Source organism: Scatophagus argus, chromosome 11 (assembly GCF_020382885.2).
Source record: "Scatophagus argus isolate fScaArg1 chromosome 11, fScaArg1.pri, whole genome shotgun sequence".
In the NCBI taxonomy this organism is placed as follows: Eukaryota; Metazoa; Chordata; class Actinopteri; family Scatophagidae; genus Scatophagus; species Scatophagus argus.
Window position 1 is genome coordinate 19,918,132 of NC_058503.1, and position 25,038 is coordinate 19,943,169.

The 25,038-nt window shown below is 39.4% G+C and overlaps 3 protein-coding genes and 1 non-coding gene across 5 annotated transcripts in view; all 4 read left to right on the plus strand.

The window, feature by feature from the left end:
* The first annotated feature begins 718 nt into the window (after window positions 1-718).
* On the plus strand, window positions 719-800 carry trnas-cga. Its single transcript has one exon. It is a non-coding gene; the product is annotated as a tRNA-Ser (tRNA).
* A 537-nt stretch (window positions 801-1,337) lies between these two features.
* On the plus strand, window positions 1,338-5,594 carry nabp1a (nucleic acid binding protein 1a). Its single transcript, XM_046404795.1, has 6 exons — window positions 1,338-2,412; window positions 2,608-2,746; window positions 2,920-2,991; window positions 3,431-3,515; window positions 4,010-4,079; window positions 4,613-5,594. The coding sequence occupies exons 1-6, from the start codon at window positions 2,319-2,321 to the stop codon at window positions 4,822-4,824; spliced, it is 672 nt and encodes a 223-aa protein (XP_046260751.1). The 5' UTR covers window positions 1,338-2,318; the 3' UTR covers window positions 4,825-5,594.
* Window positions 5,595-5,740: 146 nt separating this feature from the next.
* Window positions 5,741-10,303, plus strand: LOC124067454 (C-X-C chemokine receptor type 2-like). 2 transcript variants are annotated; one of them, XM_046404793.1, is made up of 2 exons: window positions 5,741-7,916; window positions 8,364-10,303. In XM_046404793.1, the coding sequence occupies exons 1-2, from the start codon at window positions 7,910-7,912 to the stop codon at window positions 9,437-9,439; spliced, it is 1,083 nt and encodes a 360-aa protein (XP_046260749.1). In that variant the 5' UTR covers window positions 5,741-7,909; the 3' UTR covers window positions 9,440-10,303. The 2 variants fall into 2 exon arrangements, with proteins under 2 accessions (XP_046260749.1, XP_046260750.1); XM_046404794.1 differs by having other exon boundaries at window positions 8,391-10,303.
* Window positions 10,304-12,435: 2,132 nt separating this feature from the next.
* The window catches only part of spegb (striated muscle enriched protein kinase b), a 35,273-nt gene continuing 22,670 nt past the window's right edge, over window positions 12,436-25,038 (plus strand). The window contains exons 1-4 of the mRNA XM_046404796.1: window positions 12,436-13,480; window positions 22,758-22,844; window positions 23,304-23,355; window positions 23,451-25,006. Of these exons, the coding sequence (XP_046260752.1) occupies window positions 13,063-13,480; window positions 22,758-22,844; window positions 23,304-23,355; window positions 23,451-25,006 (2,113 nt within the window). The 5' untranslated portion in view covers window positions 12,436-13,062. The remainder of the gene's footprint in view (window positions 13,481-22,757; window positions 22,845-23,303; window positions 23,356-23,450; window positions 25,007-25,038) is intronic.

The following is a 25,038-nucleotide window of genomic DNA, read 5'->3' on the forward strand; positions in this document are numbered from 1 at the left end:
ACACAGGCCTTATATGGAGTCAGAGTGCTCTATATAAAATCACTTCATCCAAATTACAAAATAATACAAAACCTTCTACAGCAGAATAATGTGCATGAACACTACTTACAGCAAGTTTGGTGGAGTATTCTGTGTAATGAGAAACTTTCTAATTGTTAAATGTATTTTTCGCGCCATAACTGAAATTCCCTTCATTTCCATTGTGTCGGGAGAGCGGCAAAAATGTTAGATAATTTGCGTTTACGACCAGGAAATAATTTGGATGTCCCAGTCTTTAAAAGATTGGAACGGTGCAACATTGCAAGTGGACGCGTACCAATAAAAAAAAACAAAAACTGTGCCGTCAAGAGAAAAAGCTCCCTAAATAAACAACTTACTGTATTCAAAACCGAGACCATAAACAGAGCTGAGGTGTCGGGTGTTTGTTTGTAACCCATACGCTGCCTTTTCCAAGCTATTCCAAAAACTGAAACCGCAATAACACACGTAGGTGAGTCGTGGTGTTTTTGATGGTGTTTGTCTCCCTCCTGTGTCCGATTTCACGCCGTCACCCTGTGCCTCTTCCACGAAGTTACATTACCAACTGATACTATCGATGATATAGCTACAGTAGCTAGCAAGCCAAAAACACAAAGCTTTACATTATAATTATTATTTTTAATTTTTTTATTCACACACATCATCAAGATGAATCCTGGTGGACAAAAGTGAGCGTATAGTCACGGTGGCCGAGAGGTTAAGGCGTTGGACTCGAAATCCAATGGGGTTTCCCCGCACAGGTTCGAATCCTGTTCGTGACGTTCTGACTTTTGTTTGATTCCCTTTCAAGCTTTACGAATACGAAAACCCCAATACCACGCATTTATGTAAAATGTAATTCTAGATGCGTTGTACACATATTAACCCCCATCTGTACGCATTTTTGCGCCACGACTATTATGTGTACGTCTGTGTCAAACGGGCATATGTGATGTTTAACAATACTTATTATTTACAGTTAGCCATAATTACATACACTTAATGAAAAGGTGGCTTCATGTAAAAATATTTTCACATTAGTTTGATCGTTGAACTCTCACGTATGTTCTTTTGTTCTCGCGTTATTTGTGAATAGAATTCACTTGGTACAAACCATCGACTTGCTCTCTTTTCTGTAAACAGTCCAGGACGCTGTCTGATTATATTTGTGACTACAGTGCATTCACAAATAAAAGCCTGACAACTGTCCGTATCTGACGACTCGACTGTATAAGGGCACACAAAAAGAAACTTCTACGTGCATACCCCTTTCCTGTGTAAGATAATGGAACTGCCCGAGTTAGATAAAAATGACCGGCGGCACTCGCTGACGTAGATTTTGGAGCATTGTTGAATCAGGGGGAAGCGTGTAGTGAACAGCTTGTACAGATTTTAAATAGCGTTTTGCTGCTTAACTATTGTCTAGGCATAAATAACCAGGACACTGAACACAAGGTTTTTCGAACAACTGCAACGTTACAGGGGTCACAGATTTAGGCACACTAGGCTTATAACAAAGCATCTGGCCAGTGTGCGCGCTAGCGATGCTAAGAGTTTCTTTCACTCAAAAGAAGCTGACAAAGGAAATGCGGTCGATTTGAAAATATTAACTTAAAGTGGGGTTGCGAGGAAAACAACTATTCCCTCCAAATAGTTAGAAAAGCAGAGTCTTTCGGGCTCTTGTGTTTCCTATAGCCAGCGGAGAGTTTTGGTAAAACAAACAAAAAAAGACATCTCAGATTTGGCTCGCGATTGTTGAATTGTCATTCTATTGCTACCATTTTATCTGATTTCGACATCATTGCTGAATCGTCAAGTGCCTTTTGGCTACATTAATACGTCCTCACGTTAACTTACGTTATATGAGGAATGAAGCTGCCATTATGGCTTTAGTCGTGCAAAGAAAGATGCTCAGAGACTCCTACCCTGAAATTAAAAGAAGGTAGCCGACAAGCTTACGGTGCGAGCTAGCTAACGTTTAGCGAAGTGTGCCTTAGCAAAGCTATCTATCCAGCAAACAATCACCCTTCTAGTGTGTCAGTGTCACTGTGCTTATGGCATTTGATCTGAATGTAGTCGACAGTCTGGGAAGCTGGCCCTTGTGCCTATAAGCAATTACGATAAGGTCTCAGTGTTTTAAATAGGGTTTAATTAGAATTCGGCTAACAGGCTAAGCAGTTAGCTGAGCTAAAGCTAACCTTGTAGCTATCCACTACAAGTAACCATAGCTAGCACCTATTGCTACTGAGTTTAAGCGACAGGAAGGGAACGAAGAGTTATTTTTTTTTTCAAAGCCAACAATGGCAACCCCCACAACCGAGGCCTTGTTTTTGATAAAGGATGTGAAGCCTGGGTCGAAAAACTTGAATATCGTATTCATCGTATTGGAAATAGGTAAGTAGTTGACCTGCGACTCTAAAGTGTCTGTCCACATACCACCAACTCGTGTTTTTTTGTTCCCCAAAAGGAACCAGCGGTGACATTACACATCAAACGAATATTCAGTGTGTACAGCGACTTTGATTTTTTTCAGTTTCGAGTGTGTCCACAATAATCTCACACTTTTAACACACGCACTCTTTTCACTAGGACGAGTCACCAAAACGAAAGATGGTCATGAAGTTCGCTCCTGTAAGGTGGCGGACAAGAGCGGAAGCATTGCGATCTCTGTTTGGGACGAACTCGGCAGCCTGATTCAGCCGGGGGACATCATCAAGCTGACCAGAGGGTAGGACTGATCTCATGCTTCTCAGTTGACGTGAACTGCTGATTTTTACATTTGTGCTGTTCACTGAACGATTAACGCCATTATACTTGCATTTGTCGAGTAGTTATGTACATGCAACTTTTATAGAAATAATATTTTGTTCACTTAAGGTTAACTTGTGGTTTCTGTGTTAGCTATGCATCCATATGGAAAGGCTGCCTGACCCTATACACTGGAAGAGGAGGGGATCTGCAGAAGATTGGAGAGTGAGTAGTGAGCCACAGGTCTATTTATACCTCAGTTAAGTTCTTGTCCCTGCAGGCATTCTGGTCGTCACTTCTCTCCTCAAGCATCACCTTTCAAGACCAAGGTGTGAAATTTGCCAGTAATATTTTGGTTTTAAAGCACAATTGAAAAATATTGATATATAACTTTATATCTATCATGATGAAATTTGGATGGTTTATTTTAAATTCAAGAGCAACCGAATTGTGAGCTGTGTATATTATCTATTTTTATTATTATACTGCCTTTAATCCCAAGGCATGTTTATAATAGTCTCGCTTTGGCGTTTATAGCAGTCTCCCGTAGAGTAATGGTTTCAAACCTAAATTTTGGAAAACTTGTTGGAAACTTTCACCTCAACCTAACACACAATTTCTGATGTTTGACTGTCATGCTCACTCATCGGTTGTGTCTCAACAGGTTCTGCATGGTGTATTCAGAAGTGCCCAACTTCAGTGAACCAAATCCAGAGCTGCTAGCCCAGGCCAACCAGCAAAACAAGTCTGTGAGTAGCCACACGTCCACTCCCAACTTAATATGGACACCTCAGCAAATAGGATATGGGTGTTTGATAACCAAGCATAAATTTGCAAACATTGCCCTAACACTTGAGTAGACTGGAATATTCCCAAGACAAAATGAGTTCTTTTTGAAGGCATTAATAGAATTTTAATTGAATAACTTGGTATGTTAAATAGTAAGTCCTCACTCCAGCTTAATGTTACTTACACACTATACAACTTTCAGAGTCACCAGTTTGCTGTACTGATTATAACTTGAAATTGTTCTTTGTGAACATTACAATTGTGGATGTGCAAATGTGCACCAATGCATTTATCATATTCACACATAAAGATGGCCACTCTCAGGAGCACGTGAAAGTCAGTTTGCCTTTGATCAACTGCCGAGCAATCAACAAGAGCTGTGGCCGATGATGGCTAAAATCCTGTATGGTTTTATTTTAGGGTTTTAAAGGTGACATTTCTCTTCTGTTAACAGGGTAAACCTGACCAGAACCAGAGGGGAAACTCTCCACCAAATCAGAATTCAGGTACACCTGCCCCACCAGGTCAGTATATTTTCATTTATGCAAATAACCACTGCTCTGTCAGCACAGAGTTGTGCATCAGAGTTGTGTATGTTCTGTAGGATAGCATGCATTGATGGTGTCAGTACAGAATGGCTGGATTGTTCATGTCGTGTGTCAGTTTGACAGAAAAAGTTTTTGCATACATATTATAAACTTAAAACTGAAATTAGATTAAATGAAGTGAAAATATGACAAAGGTAGCATTTTTTTTTCTTTGTTTTTAAATTGCTTAAATCTGAAATGAGATCTCCGGGCATTAATGTGTGTGGAGAATAGGTTGGACAGTGTACCTTTTTCATAGCAGATATTTTGACTTACAATTGCAGGGCCCTGAAACAAAAGTACTGAAATGGAATTCAACAGTCATTAGTTGCAGTCACACTTCTGCTTTTTCTCACTGTGACTGTGAAATGTTGTCTGTGGAAAAAGGCCTGTGAAGGATCAAAAACATTTTTTTTTTTTTTTTTTTTTTTTCCCCCAACAAGAACTTACTTGTACTTCTCAACCCACAGGTAATGGTGCCATGCAGCCATTTGCCAACAACAACAACAACAACCCACCACCTGGAGCACCACGTGACCCTGCGTATGGGAGCATGGGGCGACCGAACGGTCGGGCACCTGGAAACGGAGCACCTGCGGTTACTGTTGCAGGACCCCCAACTGCTGCAAAGTCTTCAGTAACCATTAGCAATGGCAGGGACCCACGGCGTGCCAAAAGATGAAATTGAAGTTATGGGGGATCATGGGGAGAATGATGAACGTCCCCATTTCCCCCTGCCTCTTTAAACATTTCTCCAGCTTCCCCATCACAGCCTTTTATTGGCTTACAAAATTATGAATTAAATTAGGGATTACTTGCATTTTTATACAGGCTAATGTAGTCACGTGTCGTTTTTTCCATGCGTAGAAGCGCTCAGTAAGCAGCACAGTGTGATTGTGATCTACCACTTGATGCGCTAGCAGGACTTGTTACATTTTGTGGTTGAGCTGTGTTCAGCCTTCTCAGTCCACACCAACGTCCTCTAAATCTCACAGCAAATTGCCAGTCCTGTGCCAGTGTTACCCCCCCCCCACATGCACTGTCCTAACCTTTCCCCGTTTACGTTCTTTCAGACTATACACCCTACTTGAACACTTGATGCACTTTCTTCTCTTAATTTATGTTTGGGCAAGGTTGCCTGTCATTTAAATCAGGAAATCAGTTTCTGCTTTTTAGTGGAAAAGGCCTTAAGTTGGTGAAAAAGAGTTCTTGGACTGAATGTACAAGCGACATTCTTCAGAGGGTCTTCTCTCAAAACCAAACTGTATGCGAAGTGGCTGTGTGACAGGAAAGGTGTTAGTTTTGAATTTTTAATGGTAGGTATATATTAAAACTTTTTTCATAAAACATGTTTTTTCTTGTTTGCCATCAGTTGTACCTTGATCAAGGTGGGACCACTTAAATACTGGCAAAACGGTTCACCGAATAAATTTTACAGTAATTCTGCTGCCACATTTGCTTCTCTGTAGTCTGTTTGAAGTTACTGTTAATATCAATAAAATGTGCGTTTAGTTGGTTATACTACACTTAATGTTTAAAGCTACAGTTTGCCACCACTAGTAACTGTACCATTGTCAAAATTCCCACACAAGATCAGTATAAATTTGGCCCACCATAAGCTTCAGTTTGGACTGCCAGATCAGTCGTTACAGAATATAACGATGTTTATGCTTGTTTATTTTTTATTTTCGTGAGGTAAAAATGTACTTAAAGTGAGTAGTATCCCTACCGATTTTTTTTTTTGTAATCTCAGAATGGGTGCAGAGTGACGCTTGACAAAGTCAGTGAAGAGAACTTGAGATGCTAATGCAATTTTCATCTTAATACAATAGATGCTTGTTCTTGGCCCCCCATTTCAGTTTTGGTGCCCCAAATGAAAAAGGTTGGGGACTCCTGAGGGCTCTGTGAGCCCTTCGGTTGACTGCTTAAGGCCTACCATTTTTTTGACCACCATTTTTTGACCTCCATTTCACATGTTTCAGTTGTACAGTACCATCTAGTGTCTGCTAAGATGAACTACATTCAATAGATCTAGAAAATGCTGCCAAAACGTGATCTGTCTGAGCAGTAGAGTTGGTACCTTTTCCTTTTCTTCCCTTTCTAAGAAGGTTGTGGTAAAATCACACTGTTGAGCAGAACTGGATGAATAAATAAAGATAAAAATAACGCAACTTCCTCTCACACACTACAAAGAAAACCTACTGATGAACCCAAAATATTTGTGTTAAGTATTCTTTTTCATATCAGTGCATTGCATACAACAGATTCCTTTGCAAAAAAAAAGTATTCCATTTTGAAGCAATGCCGTGTATACGGCAGATCCCCATGTGTCGTCAGATCCTCTGTTACACCAAGCACCCAGACATAGACTCCCGATGTTGATTACACCTATTTCAGTTAGTGACGCACTTGACCTTATTGTTCAATGTGTCCATACTGGTAGAGTAGGAGAGGCGCTATTCAAATGAGCTAAAATTAAATTGCACAAAGGAGTCCGATTGGTTCTATTTTTTCAAATAAAATTGGCCAACCAGAATAGAAGCAAACAACATGAAATGTAGACTGTAGTAGGATTGTAGAAAAATCTTAAAAGCTTACCAAAACCCGAAATGTTTAGTAGTCCAGTCGTTACATCACACTCCCACTGGACTTATTTTCAAAGAAATGTTTATGTAATGTCACCTATGATAAAATTGCCCTTCTTGTGACACTGGAAGTTGAAACACATGTGCAGCAGGCCAGGAAATGTGATGCTCATGTGTCAACACAGATGTATGTCATGAGTTGTTAACTTCCTCTCCACGGTGGTCAGTCAGCAGCTCGTTAAAACGTGCTTTGTTGCTGCAGGTTGATCAAGGCCCAGATACAGATACTGTTCTTTAAATGAAACAGCCACCGTAATATTTCTGAACCGTATGGACCTGTCATGCATATGATATTTTTCTTCCTATTTATGTTTCTTATAAAAACAAAGACATGACATAAACAGGATATGAGCGTTCTGCATAATTAGAGAACCAGGCAAAATTTAAACAACAATGGCCGAAACATTTCTGATGTACTGCACTTATCTTTATTATTCATCCAGTGTTTATTTAGAATTAGTAAACAAATGGTTTCTCTTTCTATTTTGCAAACAGTGTGACAGCACATCCCATGACGCTGATGATTCAGACAACGTGGTTCGGGATTGTTTTGGGGAAACCACCACGGTTTGGGAATAACCAAACAGTGACTACTGAAAATAATGCGATATATATAAACAAACCCATAGACATAGCTAGACAATTAACAGTTTTCAAAAATACATTATACATTTTTTTAAAAAAATAAAATCTAAGAACAGCTTGACAAAAAGTTGACAAATTGAGAAGTTGGTGTATACATCAGAATGGGATTTTTAAATCTAAACATTACATCATCACAAGTACTGAGTACACTGTGGCAAATGCAATTAACTAATTTTGAAATAAAATAATCAAAGATGTCTTTAAATCCACTTTTTTTTTTTAAATGTGTACTATATTGACAGAAATATGTCACTGGTTACCTTTAAACACAACTTCCAACTATATTTTAAAGACACAATGCTTTTTTCTTTGATGTACGTGACAGAATGTGAAATTATGTCATCCTTTCTGCATTGTTGAGCAAATGAAAATCTCTGGATGGGCCTGTGCTTAAGGTGGTAGGAGGGGTGTAAAAATCATAGTTTGTTCCTTGTTTTCTTGTGACTTTCTCAGTGCCTTTCACCAAGAAGAGACACAATGTCTGGTGAGTATGTTCATCTTCAGAATAACAGCTTTATTATTATTATTATTAGTTAATTTTTACTCATATTCATAGCAAACAAGTAATTTGTAGCCCTCACTGTAATATGAAAAATTGTGAGGGGAATTTATACTTACGTATTCTGATGGAAATTCTGTATAAATAAATCTAGGTTATACCTTTAATTCATGTTTCCTTGAAATACATTAAAAATTATGTTTCATTGTTTCATGCTGTTTGTTAAAGGATCTGTTAACAACACCACTACTGTAAAATGTGCTGTACATTAGCTTGTGCTGTGACAACTTTGTGAGGTATAGCCTGCTACATATTGCCAATCTGATCTGTTAAAAAGTACACTTGGCATTTTCATTTGGCTTATTTTAACAAGTTTGTAATAGTTCTATACATTTCGTGCAACTAAAATTTTATTATCGTTGCTCTCTTCAGATCCAAACACATCTTCTTTTGTCTTAGACTTTGGCTCTGTGTATGAAGAACTCAACTTTACTTATAATGAGTCAGAGTTCGTCCTCGACCCTGAAACGAAGCCCTGCAGCGTCTTCTCCTTCCCAGATGCAGTGATGGTTGTTGTCACTGTCTTTTACATCCTCATCTTTCTGTTGGCAATTCCTGGAAATCTGATAGTGGGGCTGGTGATTAGTCTTAGCAAGCAGTCACTATCTCCCTCTGACCTCTACCTCCTCCACCTAGCAGTTGCAGACCTCCTCCTGGCCATCACTCTCCCGTTCTGGGCCACCGCTGTTACAAAGGGTTGGGTGTTTGGAGACTTCATGTGCAAAATTGTCACCATCCTCCAAGAGCTAAGCTTCTACTCCAGCATCCTCTTCCTGACTTGCATTAGTATGGACCGTTACATGGTGATTGTGCGAGCTATGGAGCGACGCCGTGCTGACCGACAGCTGGTCAGTTGGGGAGTTTGTGTTGCTGTCTGGGTTGTTGGGGCACTGCTGTCTCTGCCTGGTCTGTTCAGTTCTTCCTTCCCTTCTCCAAGCTCTGGAATGCTACAATGTGCTGAACGTTATGATCCCAGTAATGCTGATGTGTGGCGACTGGTCACGAGAATTCTTCGGCACACTTTGGGCTTTCTTATCCCCTTGGCCATCATGCTTCCCTGTTATGGTGTAACCATCCAGCGCCTCCTCCGCATCCGTAGAGGGTTTCAGCGACAGCGGGCCATGAAAGTGATTGTGTTCGTGGTTGCTGCCTTCCTGCTGTGCTGGACACCGTACCACATTGCAGTGATGACCGACACTTTTTTCAGGACAAAGATAGTGCCATACCGGTGCCCAGCGAGGATGGCAGTGGATCAGACCATGTTCGCCACCCAGAGTCTGGGCCTGCTTCACAGTTGTGTCAATCCAGTGCTGTATGCTTTTGTGGGAGAGAAGTTCAGGAGGAGGTTGTTGCAGATAATGAGAAAGATAGGCATTGTGGAGAGAGTATCAGTGACAAGAAGCAGCAGGTCTTCACTGTCATCAGAAATTACATCCACATTCATGTGAGCACACCAGAGAGACACTTTGGCCTATTCAGATAACTTGATCACATTGGTGTATTTACTGCATGATCATAATGTGCTGGGCAACAGGTGACTTCTGATATTTTTTTTTATCACAGCTTGTATTTGGTGGACTTTTCAAAACTCAACAAATTTAAAAGAAATGAAAATCAGCCTTGTATTTTGTTAAATTTTAAATATTTTTTTAATATTAAAAACAAATATTTGTTTTTGTTTTTTTCGTTTTATTTAACTTGTTTTGATTTCTATAGAGTTTACACCAGGGCTGTGTTGCTTAAAAATAAACTGTAAACATGTTTTTGTGGTTACACCTCTGAAAGCCCTCTCTTTCTTCACACGTCTAGTTCTGTATAAAACATGTTTGTCAAGTTTCAGTTTCAAGTGTAAGTATATTTCAACACAGTAATACCATGTCACAACATCAAGACAATATATCCACTGATGAACACCTTGAGATGCGGCTGATGGAGCTCTGCAAAAAGCTAGAACTGGATCTCAAGTTGAGACAATTCAGTGTTAGATAATGAAATATCTGTCCAAAATGATACAATGTATATATACAGAGTAATGTGAATTTTCAGAATGACTTTCTGTTTTTATTCAAATTTCAAAACTAATATCACAGTCCTTTGAAAGAGCATTTTACTTAAAGCTCAAGCTGTTCTACATCACTAATTAAACTATTGTCCTGTACAGTAACTCCATGTTATTGTTCATAGTAATGTATTAAACTATTTGTATACAAGACTGATCTGATTTTATGTATATTTAGCTCAAGGCAACAGGATTCACAATTTGCAGTGTCTGTATAGTTGCAATCATCAATAAAATTTTGTATAGACATGTATAATGCTGTGTTCCTGATTAATATAACACCACTAAGTAACCTTTAAAATGTCACAAAAGCTTTTACATTTGACTTAACCAGCTGATTGAAGATAGAATGTCCCAGATCCAGTAAGTGTTTTTAAGTGTTTCTTTACATGTCTGCAGACACAGAAACTTGAAATAATAAAATGTATGACTACAGCAGCAATACAGCAGTGACTGGAGGTCAGAGAGGCATGCCTCTCTGCCACAGTACAGAGGAAAGGTGCTTTAAAAAGTACCATTTGATGGGAAGTGCAGCTAACAGGCGCCGCTGCTTAAAAAAAACAAAAACAAAAGAAGAGAGAAAGAAAAGAAAACCAAAACAGAGCTAATAAATCTACTTGGGTTCATTTAACTGAGTTATTGTGCTTAAAATGGAAGGAGAATCAAACTTTGGTGCTTCTCTGTATTGAGTTTTTTGCAAATGGTGCAGAAGTCCAAAATAACATTAAGCAACTTTTAAGTAGTATAGTAACTGTTTATTTGCATTTGAAGATATAATTTATATTTTAAATTTTGAAATCAAATTTAAGTTCCATATAATCATGAAACAATGTACTGTCCATTCTGAGCTTAAGAAGCTTCTGATAGGTTAATTGATTCCATTTGAGTTCATTGGTGGCACACCTGTGGATGCATATAAAGGCACACCTCAAACACAGAGCCTCTTTCTTTGACATCATGGGAAAATCAAGAGAAATCAACCAAGACATCAGGAAAAGAACTGTGGACCTCCACAAGCGTGGCTCATCCTTAAGTACAATTTCCAGATGCCTGAACGTCCCACGTTAATCCGTTCAGACAATAATACGCAAGTATAAAAAAAACATGGGAATGTACAACCATCACACTGCTCAGTAAGGAGAATGTTTTTTGGAGCGAAATGTGCGAATCAACCCCAGGACAACAGCAAAAGACCTTGTGAAGATGCTGGCTGAAACTGGTAAGACAGTGTCATTATCACAGTAAAACGAGTCCTGTACCACCATGAACCGAAAGGTTACTCCGGGAGGAGAAAGCCATTACTTCAAAACCACCATAAAAAAGCCAGACTACAGTTTGAAACTGCACATGTTGTGGGATTGCTTTGCTGCAGAAGGAACTGGTGCACTTTACAAAATAGATGGCATCATGAGAAAATAAAATTATGTGGATATATTGAAGCAACATCTGAAGAGATCAGCCAGGAAGTTGAAGCTTGGGCACAAAATGGGTCTTCCAAATGGACAATGACCTCAAGCAATCCTCCCAATTAGTTACAAAGTGGCTTAAGGACAACAAAGTCAAGGTATTGGAGTGACCTTCACAAAGCCCTGATCTCAGTCCCATAGAAGATTTGTGGATGGCACTGAAAAGGCGAGCGCGAGCAAGAAGGCCTACAAACCTGACTCAGTTACAACAATTCTGTCAAGAGGAGTGGGACAAAATTCTAAACTATTGTAGAAAGCTTGTGGAAGGATACCCAAAACGTTTGGCCCAAAATAGTTTCAGGGCAATTCTACCAAATACTAAGGAAGTGTACGTAAATTTTTGACTGAAAGTAATTTTCAAAAAGTTCCATAAAATTTCTGTTTTTGTGTATTTTTTCCCCAGGTATTGTACTCCCTAAGCACACATTTTCAGTGGCTAAGTCTGTCCAATATACTTCCTTTATGAAGTCTGTGATGCCATCTCAACTTTACCAATAAATATAGAGGATACTTAAAATATCTGTAAGGTCACATCAGTCAGCTCCAGCTGCCATGCTAATGCAGTGATAATATTTTCTTTTTCATGATATGTGGCCACCTCAACACAATTGGGAGGCCAATGTCTGCATCTGACCTACAAATTAAATATCTGTCCCATACCAACCACCTCCCTCTGTGTGCCAAGTGTTGCACCATTTCACATGTTCTACTGACCTCAGGTTGGCTAAAAATGACAAGGGGGCGGGAGCCTAGCAGTGAGTGGGCAGATGGATCACTGTGCAGCTGTCATTGTAAGGCTTGCTGGGCTGTGACTGTCATTTCCCCCTTCGGACTGACTGGCAGAGGTAGGGGGACATCATGAGTGGGGTGATTTAGCTCATGGGACAAAAGTGGGTGGGGGGGGCACTGTGCAACTTGCTGGACTGGAATTGATGCTTGGATTCAAACAGAAGCCGAGCAAGAACAGATCTCAAGGCTGCTGGGAATAAAGAGGAAACTCATTGAAGATTCACATACCTTGTTCTGTGGAGAAGTTATGAGAAGTCACATGCCATTGGGAAATGGTCACAAAAAGCTGAGAAGTCATCAGGAAACGGAGAGGGAAAAGCAGGGCCATAGCTTCTAAGAGACAAGTCAAGGGAGCTGTTAATGCAACATGATCCAGTGGGTCTTGCCCTAAAAATACCTCTGGGCAGGAGAGTGGAAGCTATCTCTATCTGCTTAATTGCCTGGTAATCAACAGTTTCTTTTTCTTCTTTGGACAACAACTGAGGTCAGAGAACAGAAAACGGAAAATTTGTCCATGGCAGATATGTTTCTAAATATTTTTATTTGGGTTTTCAAGTTAAAAAAAGTTATAGACAATGCTGAATTCAAAATGTGAGAACCTTGTTAACGGTAATTTATATGTGAAGCTTACTCTTAGACTCTAATGCCCTCACTGAATTTTGATTTTGAATACTTAGAGAAGACCCAGTCAGTGTTATAGCCATACAGTCCACACAGTCACAAAATCCATTGTAAGATCTACCAAATCAGTTCAGCCATGAGAAAAGCCGAGGTTCAAATGACCCTGAAAAAAGGGCCAGATGAAGCAGTGGCACCCCCAAGCCCCATCATCCCCCCAAAGCGGTCCAAAGCTAGCCCAGAGCAAGTTGTCCCTGAACCTCTAGGACCTGCTCGTCCCACCCCAACTGCACCAATTTTTATTCGCAAAATGAGGAACGCCGCAGTGGGGACAGGCTGCGACATCCGTCTCAAGGTAACTGTGGCTGGAGACCCCCAGCCCTCCCTGTACTGGTACCACAATGATGACCTCCTCAACATGGAGAACCAGGAGTACGGAGGGCTCTGGATTAGAGATTGCAAGCCCAGTGATGCTGGCCTGTACACCTGCATCGCCAACAACCACCTGGGAGAGGCACGGAGCAGTGCTGTGCTTGCTGTCTTGGATCTGGGTGAAGGTAATACTCATGAATACATTTAAATCTTTACATGTATCCAGTCTAATCCTCTAATAGAGAAGACCTAGTTTGTCCTAGATTTATTGTTCAGAGTGTCTTGGTGTCTAATCAAACAGTGTGAGGAAGTGCAAGTGCATTACATTATACTCAAAGCTTTTAGAAACCTGAACTATTTTGAAACACTTAACAAGCAGAGTTAAAAGGCCAAAAACCTACAGTTCCTGAAAAATACCCAGAGTGCCAGAAAAGGCCCAGCCCCTTGACTAGCAGTTGTTGTAATTGCTAGTCAAGAAAGTAATTTATTAAAAAAGTAATAAAGCTGACTAATGTCAGGACACAAGCTAAATATATTTCCATAGTCCAATATTCATTTGTGTTGTTATGAGGCATGAATACACACAGTCAAGTACATAAGTGTGTATTTATACCCATGTACAGAAATATGTTGTTATTTAGATAAAAAGCCAAACATAAAGACTCTTTTTCATTCTTTACTTGCAAATATATTTTTTACTGCATATACCAAATCACATAATTAGAGTGAATTTGAATAATGTTAAGTTTAACTTGCAAAAAAAGGGAAAAGTAAATTAAAATGGCAGAATCTTGCATGCAATTTATCAATTTCCCAATTAATCTAAAAGACAGAGATAGAGATAAGTTGTTGCTAATGGCTATTGGCTTTACTTTTCCCACAACAGTTTGCCAAAGCATCTGGAAAGGGGCACAAAGGCAACGATTTCTGTGCAAAAACATCAGTGTCAACAGGAACTATTTTGAATAACTTATGTCATATAAGGTGTGATACACAAATTACAATGTAGGGAATAATCCATCTGGATTCTAGGTTTGTCCATCAGTTGAGCCAAAAAGAAAGATGCAACACTACGTCTGAGAAATGTTTTTCTAAAGTAATGGAAGGTTTAGTAGGTGTCAAAGATCCTCATCTCTGACACCTACACCTTTTGCAAACATATACACTCATTTATATTTATCCTTATCTTCTCTGTTAAGACACTTGCATTCTGATCAACAAACCTCTTTTTATGTAGTTTGTGATCTCCACCACTGATCTAAATTCAGCTCACTTGAGTGCTTTGAGCATTTCACCTGCTTTGAAAAACGACATTACCAGGGCCACAAATACAGTATGCCCTTCATATATCAGCTCAAGCACTTTGTCATTGTTCTGCAGTGCTCAGCATGACTGTGTAGTGGAAACTCATTCTTCAATTTAGAAGTTCCTTTTCCTTTTGAGCGAGTTTGTGTAAGCATGCATTTGCGTTACATGCACTAAGATGTCGAGACTCGTAACTGTTGAACTTCACCTGCACTTCAGTCAGTTTAACATGAGTAAAGGTTTGGCAAATGATAGCATTCTCTGATGATGCAGAATAAAGGACAGGGTGCTTACATAACCTGCTGATTTCATTGCTCTTAAATTTGGGTACTAAAAGAATGGTGATATCTGCAGACTGTGTACAACGTGATGACAAGGATTCCTTTAAGTGTGGGCAACAAAATTTCACAGTGTATTACATTTCCTTTACTGTGTCAATATTGGATGCTTGGACTGAGGCCATTTAAAAGATGCACCAAGACATGCGAGTCCTTTGAATTAATGAGAGGACTCTGCCTGAAAAGTTTACAGAAAAGATGCTGTTTGAGCCTCCATTTCATTGTGATTATTGGCAAAGTAGTTGAATTTTTCTTCTCAAATTCTGTTGTTATCCACGCAATATGAGTCTGTACGACTAACCTTGTCATGACTGAAAACATCCTTGATCTGAAGCTTCATATGGCAGAATTAATATGTTTTCAGTTTCAGTTGTTTTACTGCGTCTCCTCAATAATGTATTAAATGCATCACACCAGGAGAGCCCCAGTATTTGGAAACACAGAACAACAGAGAGGAAGCCTGAAATTGCTATTTCACCACAGTCTTGTGATGTAGAATCAGTGAGGATGTTAAAAAAATGTGGTTGCATGTACGCAGGCAACACAACAGTCACAACACTTTCCAAAGCTCTGTTTCATGTAAGATGAACTACTTTCACATTAACAGTCAGTGGGGATTGTGCAAGCAGTAATCCATAGTCTGGGTCCTGGATCTGTTTTCCCTTGTTGTACACTCCAAATGATCTTACACTACATTGTGTGATATATAGCTCATTTAAGTACTGAATATCAGAAACAGTGGTAGCGCCTGAGTATTAGCCACAAACATGCAAACCCTTCCTTGAACCTAACAAGGCCTGAAAACAAGATCTTGGATCAAAAGTTTTCCTTTTGATCCAAATGTCCATTTTAACCTTCAGTTTGATTCAGCTCTCTCCTGCTTTGCCATGTACATAGTTTACAGCTGTCACATCACTCAATGATACTGGCGAACCTTTTTTCTTTCTCTCTCTCTCTCTCTCTCTCTCTCTCTCCCTCTTTGAAAATGTCTCTCTGGACCGCCCCCCTCGCCCACCAACTCTCCCCAGTTATTTTTACAGTGGAATGTGCCAGGCCTCAGATTTTTGTGATGTTAGCAAGGCAGCGTCTCTCCTGTTTCATAGGAAGACATCACTGCTAATTTTAGCCTGGGCCCTGTGTGAATTTTTTTTCCCCCTCTACTTTTCAGGCAGTGTGCCGATTTTATATTCAGATCATCTATTAAATAAGGATGTTTGTCCTGTTGTGATGTCGTGCGTCTTTCATGAGCCATACTGTTGTTACTCAGTTATGTCTCTGTTCTCTTTTGAGCTCTGCATTTGCTAGTGTGGTCAGTAAATTACTCACTAATACAGCAAATTAATAGAGAGATAGAAAAAGCAACATAAGTTATATATAAGATAGATATGTTAACAAATAGCCTAATTCACCAACCGAAATGTAAAAAATAATAAAAGAAAGCAAAAGATTCATCATAATGAAACCTAAGTCCTTAAATCTGCATTAACTGTTTAGCTTTGTTTTTTTATTTTGTCGCCCACTTTTGGAGCAGTGAAACAAGTTGTAAACAATGTAATATACATTACCATCGTACCATCGTTAGCAAACAATGACTTTGTGTTTAGCATTTACTTGGAGAGGTGTTTCATGCCCTTCTGTTTAGCTATATTTTAGCCTCCTGAGCCAACTCCTGAGAAAAATATCATTTTAGCAGGCAAATGCTTCTCTATGTTCACTGGTCACATGCTTTCTTGGTCTGTCTGCAATTTGTTGCCGGGCATCATGGCTGAAAGATGCTAAAAGGGATGATATTTGCCTGTAGGCGTGTCACTCAAACTAACACTTTGATTATTTCACCTCATCATTTGATCCATTGCTTGAACAAACATATTGATAAATGCAGTAATGAAACCAGGCCATTAACACAACACTGGCAAACCTGTTAGCGTCTGGTTGCCTTTTTGCTTATCTAGCAGATACAGAGCAACATTGACAGAGTGGTGAGCTTCAGGCTGCTAAACCAAAACAACGAACTAAAAAATATGCTAAAAAGTTGTACAAAACTGAAGAGACGTAGAGTTAGGTGATTCATAACAGCTCGGTAACTGACAGATTTTAAAAAGCTTTATTGCTTTTTTAAAGTCCTCAGAGTAATTAACTGTTTGGAGAGAACTTTAGATGTCACCCCTGAGCGTGACGATGGCCTCTTTCCAGGGTGTTTGGATAGTGTCCTCACCACGTTGTCTACCTCCTAGAGCATGAATGTGAGTGAACAGGTGGAGCTGCAGTTACACTGTGGAAATCCCCTACACCGCCATGTTGCCATAATAAATAGATCTAGTAATACATCAGCAAATTAATGTTGTTTAAAGGATAAGAGCTCCTTATTAGAGCTGTTAAACAACTTGGAGTGGCCTTTGTCAGAATCACAATAACACTTATCTGGGTTTTTGAGTGTATGAAGGATTTCTAGTTCAAAGGTGAACATTCAGTTGAATAAAATATAAAAGGAGCAACAGCTCATGTGAGATAAAGAGGTATATTATGATAAGTAAACGTGACTGAAATACTGAAATTTGTCAGAGGTCTTACTCTGACTCTTGCAGATGAACAACCATCTTGCTTTCAGTGTGGACTGAAAGGCATCTGATCTTATACATCACTGTAATGACTGATAAATAAAATCAGTCATTACATAAAATAAATAAATATAAAAAACATAAATAAAATCTGGAATCTGGAAATCAATAAAGTATCTATCTATCTATCAATCTAAAAAGAACATGTTGCATTACGGCCGATCTGCACCGTCATAGTATAATTCACGCAATTTTACTATCTTTTCCAGTAACTTACATTTAATGGTGCACTACAACAAAACAATGTAGAACAAAGCTAGATGGACTGGCATCCTCTATCGTCATAATTTTTTATCCCCAAAGTAGTTTCATCTGGTCCCGCCCTGCTATGCTGTGATTGGTTAGTATTAAAGGACTATGGTTGGCTGGTAATTGTTGCCTGTACACAAGCATGAAAGTATCTTTTTTAATCTAGAGGTCAACTCTATGATTCTGTTTTAACCGAAAGCATGAGATGTCCCAACTGAAACCTTAAAACAATTTCCAAAAGATTAAACTAAAAATAATAACTTACACTGGCTGCTCTATCGTAAGAGCAACTGCAATGAATTTTGCACCTCCCTTCTGTGTCTGTTGAAAGGGCTTAAAATAAAAAATGAAAGCCTTCTGGTAGAACTGCAAGCACTAGTCAATCACAGTACAGCACGAAAAGCCGCATGACATGGCATTTAGGTTTGGTTTAGCATAAGATCATTGATGTTTGGTTTCACACGGGACATGTACCACAGTCTCCTGGGTGATGGTCTTCTGTGTGACCCACCACTCAATCCCATTCTCTACCCCTCTTGGGACTTTGTCCTGTATATTCAGCTCAAGCAGTTGCATATTAATATGAGTAGCTTTACCTTGTCTTACCTGTGTCTCATACAGATGTTAATGGATACTTTCTGTGTCTGGATGAGACACTGAGGGTTGTGTCATAATGCTGGTATTTGATGCCCTGGGAATGAGACTGGGCTGCACCAGCAGTGTTGGCGATAACACATTGTTAAATATCACTTTAATCTAACACATTACTCAGAGTTGTATTTATACAGTTACACTGAGGACACATTACTATTCTTATCCATGTTAGTTTTCCAGCACATAGTCTGGGCCAAAGCATGCTGCAGCTAACACTGAAACATTGGATTATTTTTGTCACAAGACTGAGAATCGTGACAGATTTCCACTTTGGTAAATTACTGTTGAATTCTGATATGGAAGAAAGAAAAAAAAAAAAAAACAAAAACAGAAAAGGTCCTCATAAAGTACAGGCTACAAGAAGGCACTCTGCATAGCCTGAGATTACCTAATCAACAGACCATGTAATTAAGCCTGTAGGTGTTTACAAATGGTCTGCACAAGATGAAATTGTGGCTCTAACCAGGAGATATTTAATATGAATTATTGCTGATGTACCTTCATGTGTAATGCTATAAGAACTAGTGCCTTTCAAGCCAAAGTTTATTTATACTTATTTAATTAGGTGTGTGAGTGAACTCTTGGCAACTCTCGTATTTTGTCCTGAGCACAATGTGATGTGAATTCGAATGTCATTTCTAAGCGTAACGATTTCTGTGTGCTGATTTATACTCGATGGTGAAATGAAATGTGTAAGCGGCAATGCCTTTTCCTTTCCTATTGGGGAAAGAATTCTGAGATACTGGGTCATTCAAAATGTATGGTGTGATAACATTTATAGAATACTCAACGCGTCAAATGTATCAAAAATTAGCTGTGACTAAAATTGTCATTTATAGTAAACTGATGGCTGTATTATCTTAGGGCAGTGTGGCAGTGGGTACAGCAATTCAATCTATTATATCCCTCGGAAATTGGATTGCTTTGTGTATGCTGTCTAAGCAGCCGGTAACACATTCACTGCGAGAGCTAACAGTGTTTCCAGCAATGCAGAGGAGTGAGGAGGTCCCTTTAGCTGTTGCAGTAATTCTCCCCTTCTCTGCCGACAACAGAACATCGGCTCATTACGCCAGTTGGAGAGTAAGACACAGACACATGGGGAGGAAGGAAAAAAATGAAAAATGTCAAACCGGTGCTGTAGAACACTGATATCAAGAGGGCTGGATCACTCCCACTGGTTTTTCTGCCTATTGGTGTGCACTGCCTGTAGGGTGGAACACAGCGGGGGAAGATGCTTACACTGTCGCTGGCTATTGTGTGGACAGAAGGGCTACCTCAGAGTGGATGATATGCATTCAACAGACATTTGCACCTATGGATGGAGATTAATTCTCTTTGCTTTTCAGAAACGGATTCTCTCAGAAGAAGTGCTGAGACTATGAGGTGCAACTTGTTATATAATGGACCAAAGTGCCTTCTTTCTGTTTTTATTTGCATTTGATTGTGAAGCTTTTACTTGCATGTTGGCAGACTTACAGTATTTTGCAAGTTAAATCTTTTACATCCGAGTCAGATATTGCTTGCAGACATCTTTGTAGAAAATATCCTGATTTAGGCATGTAGTGATGGCTCGGAACCCCCAGTGTATCTCGGGGAATACCCTACTGCTGAATGTAAGCCAAGACAAAAAATACCTGTCGGGGACATACCAACAGTGGCCATGAAAAAAAATCCAGACCAAAGAAAAAATCAGGCAAGTGCTCTTTCATGTTATCTTTGTATTCATTTACTTTCCTCATCTACTGATTCAGTTATTTAATGTATGTAGAACATATAAGAATGTAAAGTATGAAATGTTGACAGAGGCATTTTATCAACATATTACCATTAAACAATTGGCCACACAATGTTTTCTCAACTAACAATGTCAGATCCAATGAACAATGACATCCTTATTGAAAAGGGAATCGAGATTAGACCAGTGTTGTTGTGGAATACAGTCGGCTCGGTCAAGAGAAACCAAGCTCAAGGTAGCTTTGAACTAAGTTCAAAGAATAGCAGAAGACTTTCAGAGTTTCACTAAAATGCTGATGTTTCTCACTGGTGTTGTTGTACGGGGGGTAATCTTGAGTTTCCTGTCACAGTTCTGGGCTTCTTTGTTGTTAGATTCTTATGCTGGAAACATTACATCATAACAACAAAGAAGCCAAGACATTGAGGTAATAGTACTCAGCAAAGCATAAATCTCATTTTGGAAGATATAATGTGTGGTTTTTCTGCAGGCTTGCAGTGACGGTTTTATGAACCACACTTTCCTATGGCCATAGTGGACATAGTGCAGTAATTCCCCATGCAGCTTAACTGCCATCATATCCCAGACTAATTAAGCTGTATAATATTTAATTGATTTTTGTGGAACTTGCTTTGTACTGAGCAGGAGAAAGATTAAACTCATGCTTTTATTTGAGTTAAAGTTATTTATAACAGTCAAATTTGACTGTTATGAACTTTTCAAGCTGTGTATATCTGTTTTTCTTTGCATGTTGCATGTACATATGTGCATGTATGAATAAAATATGGACCTGCTCACAAAAACATTGCTCCACAGTGCTACTCATTGTCAACAAGCAGATGTTGAGATATTTCACGGAATAACTTAAATTCTCAACCTGCTGCTAGATAAAAAGTTAGAGAACCCGACGTCCGTAGGATTCATCCTCTGGTTATTGCGGATACTTTTGATGACAGTCCAGCGGGCAGTTGTCTAGACGTGTCACTAAAAGCCAAAAGTCAACCTCTTGCTGGAACCATAAAGTCAAATAATTGCCAAAGTCGGGGGAATGTCATTGTCTGGGGACCATGAATCATATGGAAATCCATTCAGATATTTCACCTGCCCCAAAGTGGTAGACTGACTGAGTTTGCCATCCTTCAAGCCACACCAAAAGCATAGCATAGTTACCAACTAGTGTACCTTTAAATGCTATCGTGTACCCAGTCTTATGAGGCTTGACTCTTTCATGCAATATAAGCAGTACAGCTGATATTCTAACTTTTAGATAATATAATGAGGAACCTCTCAGAGATGTTGTAGGAACATAATTCATTTTTTTTAACTTACTGTTAAGAATGCTTGCATTTAGGATATGGTCATCAATAAAATATATGCATTTCTAACTGCTTTAGTTGATGATTACGTGCTTTATGGTAAAGGACTGCTTTGCAAACATCCAGGGGAGTTTGATTTTTAAATCTGCAATGAAAGCATTTAATATGAATATTGCATGAATGTGTAATTTGTTATAAATGTAGATTTTATAGCTTTGAGTAACACCATGAGCTTGACACGCACACAAATGTAAACCACTTACTGATTCACACTGAAGATCAAATGATCAAATTTACTGCATAACATTTGGTGGATTATGTCTTTCAAATATCCTATTGTGTTCGTACTGCAAGGGAACAACAGATAGCCTCTGTTTTTTATTTAAGTAATTCCACCTACTGTGAAGCAAACACCTCATGAGAGCTGCTGGGATGCTAGTGACTCAATAGTGCTTTCTATTTTAAGTTCTACCAGTGACTGTTTTTTTCTTCTGAGTAGAAATCTTTCAGTTGGTACAGCTGGAACTGATTTTTTTAGCTTTAAAAGGGATAAATTGAAAGAAATTGATTTGCTCTTGCATATACTGAACTACCTCTATTTATTTTGCTCTTATGTATCACCATCCTTTCCTCAATATTAACTTGCTGGTGTTGATGAGATAATTATGAAAGACAAAGACTCAGCAACAATTCAGCTGCAGTCAATCTAGTACATTTAGCTTAGCTACGGTAATGAGACCCTGAGGGTGAAAGCTGACAGATGTCAAATAACAGCCACAAATACAATCCATTGCAAAACTTTTTGTTTAATAAGGTTGATTTCATCTTAGATATGCAATTTATGAAATACATTCTCAAATGTTTTGGACTCGTGAACTTCTTCACAGTGGGGTTCTGTTCTAAAAACAGCTACATAACGTCAGTGTGCACTGGGAATTTCCATTTGCCTTTCTTTAAGGACTATTAAAGAGTGAACTGAACAGGATAATGTAGTTTGTTGGTTCCTATAGTAACAGTATGCTATCTTTGCTTCTTCTGCTGCCATGTATGTGAACAGGCTAAAAGATCAAAAATTGTACAGTATTCAGTTTTGTAAACAGTTTTGGATTGCCACTGAGTCTCTTTTTACTATTTTAACTGACACTATGTTTTTTTTAATTCATTAATATTCTACAAACATTTCAGTTCAGTTACAAACAATCAACTGAACAATCAGAGAAAAATCTTACCTTGTTTTGCATTTTATTCAGATTCTGAAACAACAGAGGATGAAGGTGGAGACCAATTTGAGACCAAAGAAGATGGTGGGGATGTTGAGGACCAGGCTGTCCATACAGGTGTTCAACATGTTTGCCGCTTACAATTATTCCTTTGTGTACAGTTTCTTTCATTTCAGTCTCATGGCTTTACTGACTTCTATCAATGCAACATTATTTTAATAGTTCTAGACATTAATAAGAATTCTAAAGTCTTTCAAAAGAAATTGTTGCTCATTTGTACTTTAAATTGCATTAACTGATTTTGTTTTGTATACGTTATTTATTTATTTCACTATCACCTCATTTCATTGTTAGAATATTAGCAATTACCTTACCAAACATCCAGAAGCAACGTTCATGCTAGTAAACCAAAACAATGAGCTGAAAGGTACTAAATGCTCCGTAAAGCTGAGGGGAACTGCATAGATGGACAACTACTGCAGAGTTGCTGCAGTTTTACATTTGCCTTTTTTCAGAATCATTGCAAGTACCAGATCGCTTACCTCTAGAATATGTCATGTCTTCTCTTTATATGAAATGCAGTGATGGACAAATGTGCAGAAGATGAGGATCACTCTAACACAACCAGGCAAGAAAGAAACTTACAAATAATCAATCATACAACTGTGAATTAGTAATAATCTGTTGATTCCAACAGCCTTTGCTTCATGTCCTCTATTTCAGGAACCAGCCAGAGAATTTTTCAAGAGAATCTCCTTCACAAGTCCTCCCACCCCCATCCCCAAGACTCGTCAAACGTCCTTCCATCTCTCCAATGCCAACTCGCTCTGGTTCAACTACACCTATCAGCTTACGAAAGAAAATTGTTTTGCCAACTGAATACCAAGACACAGTGCCTGGGGAGTTTGAAGAAAAGATTAAGCAGCCAAAATCTGTGTCTCAAAGTAACACCCAGGACTCCCGACCACAGACTCCACTGAGCGAATACTCCCGGAAAGAATTTACTCCCAGACCATCCCCAAAGCTTACCAGGGCAAGCTCAAAGGTTTTTGAGAAGGTTCGGGGCTTGGAGGAGCGGAGACGAAGCCTTGATATTCCAGAAGGTTCCATCTCAGGAAGATCCTGGGCAGGGTTCAATCGTGCTGGATCTGTAGATTCTGATGATGGAGGAAGCCGATTGGGTATCTCCAGAGAAAGTTCAAGGGAAGATCTAAGGGAGGCTTTGAAAGAGGATGCTGCTGAACGGAGATCTATGTTTAGACAGAGGGCTGCTTCGCTGGAGGAGAAACCTCGTTACTCCCAAAAAGTTCAGGACATTGAGAACAAGTTCACTGAGGAGCTGCAGCGCATTAAGAAGCTTGTTGGTAAACCTCATTTGAAAAAGTCTTTTTCAACTGAACAGCTCACCCTCAAGAGCAAGCAGCGCCAGCCTCTCAGGAAAATTGAGCCCATTCCTCCACAAGTCCTTCAAAAGCTCCAAGAAAGGGAACGTGCCCAGTGGGCAAAGGAACAGAGAGAAAAGGAACTAAGTCAGCAACCAATGCAGCAACAACAGCAGATAGCACAAGACCAGCACAAATCTCAACCCCAAAAGACAGCAAGTACTGGTTCAGCAACCACAACAGTTAGTGGGTTTAGTGAAGCTCCAGGCACCCCAGAGTCCATGCAGTTATCTGATTTACCAGGACAACGATCAGTGAGAGAAATAAGCAGAATCAGTCCAGTTACCGAAATCATTCAGAGGTCATCATCTCCAGCGTTATATTATCAACAAAGGGCAGAGTCACCAAGCAGAAATGTTACTGAGATGACGTTACGCAAGGTTGAAAGAAGGCCACCAAGTCCGCTTGTACAAAGGGTATCTCGGATGCAGGAGTCTCAGCACATTCAAGAATCTCTTGTGCAAACGTCACAAAAGGATGAGACTTCAGGAAGAAAGACGCCAATAGAAGTAGTGCTACGAAAAATTGAAAACAGACCTGAAAGTCCACTGGTACAAAGAAGGGGTGTCATTGTGCAAGATCTTCCCCTTCAGACTCCTCCAAAATCCTCAAGGATGTCACCAGTCACTCCAACAGAAGAGAAAATGGAAGTGGAGCTATCCAGACCAGCCTTAAATTTAAGAATTCCTGCAATTATTGTTGAAGATGAAAAAATGGAAGAGGATGCTCCTGTGAAAACAAGTGAGCCTCAGCAGATTAGTAGTAGTGCCAAAGAGGGACAACAGCAGAAGACCAAAGGAAAGAAGCGTCGCTCTCGACCCATGTCCCCAGAGTTAGGTTAGATTTGCTTTGCCTCTATCATTTAGCTT

Coding starts and splice junctions, on each gene's coding strand:
- nabp1a (XM_046404795.1), top strand. CDS start 2,319: ATGGCAACCCCCACAACCGAGGCCTTGTTTTTGATAAAGGATGTGAAG. Junction 2,413..2,607: donor ATTCATCGTATTGGAAATAG/GTAAGTAGTTGA, acceptor TCTTTTCACTAG/GACGAGTCACCAAAACGAAA. Junction 4,080..4,612: donor AGGTACACCTGCCCCACCAG/GTCAGTATATTT, acceptor CTCAACCCACAG/GTAATGGTGCCATGCAGCCA.